The sequence below is a fragment of the Malania oleifera genome, chromosome 13 (assembly GCF_029873635.1).
Source record: "Malania oleifera isolate guangnan ecotype guangnan chromosome 13, ASM2987363v1, whole genome shotgun sequence".
Taxonomy (NCBI): domain Eukaryota; kingdom Viridiplantae; phylum Streptophyta; class Magnoliopsida; order Santalales; family Ximeniaceae; genus Malania; species Malania oleifera.
Window position 1 is genome coordinate 47,173,469 of NC_080429.1, and position 2,727 is coordinate 47,176,195.

At 32.9% G+C, this 2,727-nt stretch overlaps 1 protein-coding gene across 1 annotated transcript; it reads right to left on the bottom strand.

The window, feature by feature from the left end:
- LOC131145828 (zinc finger BED domain-containing protein RICESLEEPER 2-like) lies at window positions 1–2,190 on the bottom strand. Its single transcript, XM_058095013.1, has 4 exons — window positions 2,029–2,190; window positions 574–1,893; window positions 174–241; window positions 1–13 (listed from the first exon to the last, which is right to left on the bottom strand). Exons 1-4 carry the CDS (start codon window positions 2,188–2,190, stop codon window positions 1–3), a joined length of 1,563 nt encoding a protein of 520 aa, XP_057950996.1.
- Between the last annotated feature and the right edge of the window lie 537 nt (window positions 2,191–2,727).

Genomic DNA, 2,727 nt, shown 5'->3' on the forward strand with positions numbered 1-2,727 from the left:
TCACTTGGATCCACTACAATGACAAAATAAATAGATAGCAAATAAGAAACAATAACAATTGACAAAGGATATGAAAGTAAATAAAATGTAAGCATTGAAATTATTGAAATAATATTGGAAAAACTCAAAAAAAAAAAAAAAAAAAAAAATGCATACTTGCATAACCAAACAACCAATATCGAGTTATTATCAATGCTCTTGCATTTTCCGGCAAAAGTGATCTTCGATATTTGTTAAGAACCTGGGCTCCAATGCTGAATGCAGATTCTGATGCAACGCTTGTGATAGGAATAGTAAGTACATCACGCGCCATAAGAGATAAATCAGGATATCGAAATCGATTATCTTTCCAATACCGCAATATATCCATTTCAGCATGTTCCACACGATTTAGCCTAGGCTCTTCCAAATATAAATCTAATTGAGATTTTTCTGTAGTAGCACAATATTGGCTTTCATAAAATTCAAATTCCTGTCATATATTAGAATAGAAAAACAAACAATATAAATATAATAGCTAAAAATAATATATAAACTAAGAAATGAAAAATTAGAAAATATAAATGAAGTTACCGAAAGCTTATCTCTCATGAGATTGTCACTACCACCAGTACCCCTAGTAGAAGGAGCAGTAGATTCCAAAGAAGATTTTGATTTGTTTGCATAATCTTGGAATAGAGAGTACAACTTTTGACGAAGGAGATTTAGCTTTTGCCGAGAAGTGGATGAATCAATCTTTGAGTAACAAAACTCGACAAATTGAAGCTTGTAACGAGGATCAAGAACAATTGCAAATGCCAAAACAACACTATAACACTTCCAATATTTATCGAACTTCTCTTTCATTTTTGCAGCCATACCATTAACAATGCAGTCCGAATTTTCCATTGTTTCAAGTAAATGCAATTGAATTTTCCATATATTTGAAAAATACAAATTAGATGTAGGATAATCCGAACCCGAGAAGAGTTTTGTCATGTCGTAAAATGGCTCCAAGAAATTGCAAATGACCTCAGCTCTATTCCACTCTTCATTTGACGGACAATACTTATAATTTGCATCAAGTAAAGCATAATGAATTAAAGCCCGTCGATATATGAGGGCACTTTCTATCATCATGAAAGTTGAATTCCACCTAGTTGGTACATCCAAGCGCAAATTGATTGAAGCAAGTATACCAACTTGTTTAATGCACTCTTCAAACTTACGTTTTCTGCCTTCTGAACCCTTAATATACTTGACACTTTCTCTAATGTTATACACAACACGTTCAATAACTTTTAAGCCTTCTTGAACAATAAGATTCAAAATATGAGCACAACACCTTACATGAAAATATTCACCGCCACTTACTAAAGGTGCTTGCAAAGACAATTGACTTGAAAGAATATCTTGCATTCTATCATTAGTAGTTGCATTATCCAATGTGATGAAAAATATCTTCCTATCAATACCCCATTCCTTCAATACACTAAATGTTTTTTCTGACAAAGCAACTCCTGAATGTGGGGGTGGCATGTGAGAAAAGTTAATAATATTACTATGCAATACCCAATTTTCATCCACAAAATGAACTGTAATGCATAAATATCCTTCAGTTGTAGGAGAAGACCAACAATTAGAAGTCCAACACACTCTACCAAAAGCACTCTGTAGCGTAAGTTTAAGTTTCTCCTTCTCCCTTTTATGTATTTTCAATACATCAGCTTTAGCAGTGTTCCTAGCAATTGGTTTAACATCAGGATTAAGATATTTATGCACATCTTGATTTCCTTCATGCTCAACCCATGAAAAAGGATAACAATATTTTATTACGGCAATTGCCATCTTCTCACGATAAACATCTTGCTCAATTTTTTTCACATGAAGTTTGGTTCCATAATCCATATGCATCTGCTTCACATCATAGTTATCACGTAATGGACAATTATTAATGTGGCGTCTCAAATTTTCTGTCCCATGGGTTGAAGCATTAGCAACATATTCAGCCCCACATTTTTTACATTTTGCCTTCTATTTTCCATCAACATCTATAGGTAACAAATAGAATTCATCCCAAGCAGCTGATGTCTTTCTACGTTGTCTCTTTTTGCTAGTGCCATCATTGATAGAAGAACTGTTCTTTTCAGATTTATCTGAAGATGGAGTAATATTACACTCATAATCAAAATCCAAGTTTATGGTGTCCATTGTTTGCAATTTGTATTATCCCTAACAAAGAATAATTTTTTGGATACGCTGGGTGTCTTGGGCTTTCGCACCAGACTAATTCCCTAACAAAGAAAAATTGTTAAGACTCCGAAAAATAGTAAAATAAACAAAATAATGAAATATTTAAACAATAAACACAAATCTGTTATTGGGTGTGTGTGTGTGTGACAACAAATTATTTTTTTATTTTTTGTAGGGGAAACACAAAAAACATTATTATAAAGATTTCTTTTGTTATTACTTGATTTTCATTCTACTTAGCTTCTGAACATGGTAGGGATCCTTCTTGTTTTCTTAATTTATTTTATTTATCTACTATTTATTTATGTACTATTTATTCATCACAAATCTATTTATTCATCACAAATCCATCATGGCATCATCCATGAAACCCAACAAGCCAATAAATCAGTAAGGCAGTAAGTCAGTAACGGATACAGAGACCCTAAAAAATAAAAAAAATCTCAACTCACCTCTGCAACTCACCTCTGGAGTCAAGTGGTCTGTCCGTCTGTG

What these genes read in the sequence shown, in the direction of transcription:
- LOC131145828 (XM_058095013.1), bottom strand. Translation starts at nt 2,190, where the DNA reads ATGGACACCATAAACTTGGATTTTGATTATGAGTGTAATATTACTCCA. An exon ending in TCTATTTGTTACCTATAGAT is followed by an intron (nt 1,894 to 2,028) that starts GTTGATGGAAAA and finishes GATGTGAAGCAG; the next exon opens with ATGCATATGGATTATGGAAC. An exon ending in TCATGAGAGATAAGCTTTCG is followed by an intron (nt 242 to 573) that starts GTAACTTCATTT and finishes ATTGGAGCCCAG; the next exon opens with GTTCTTAACAAATATCGAAG.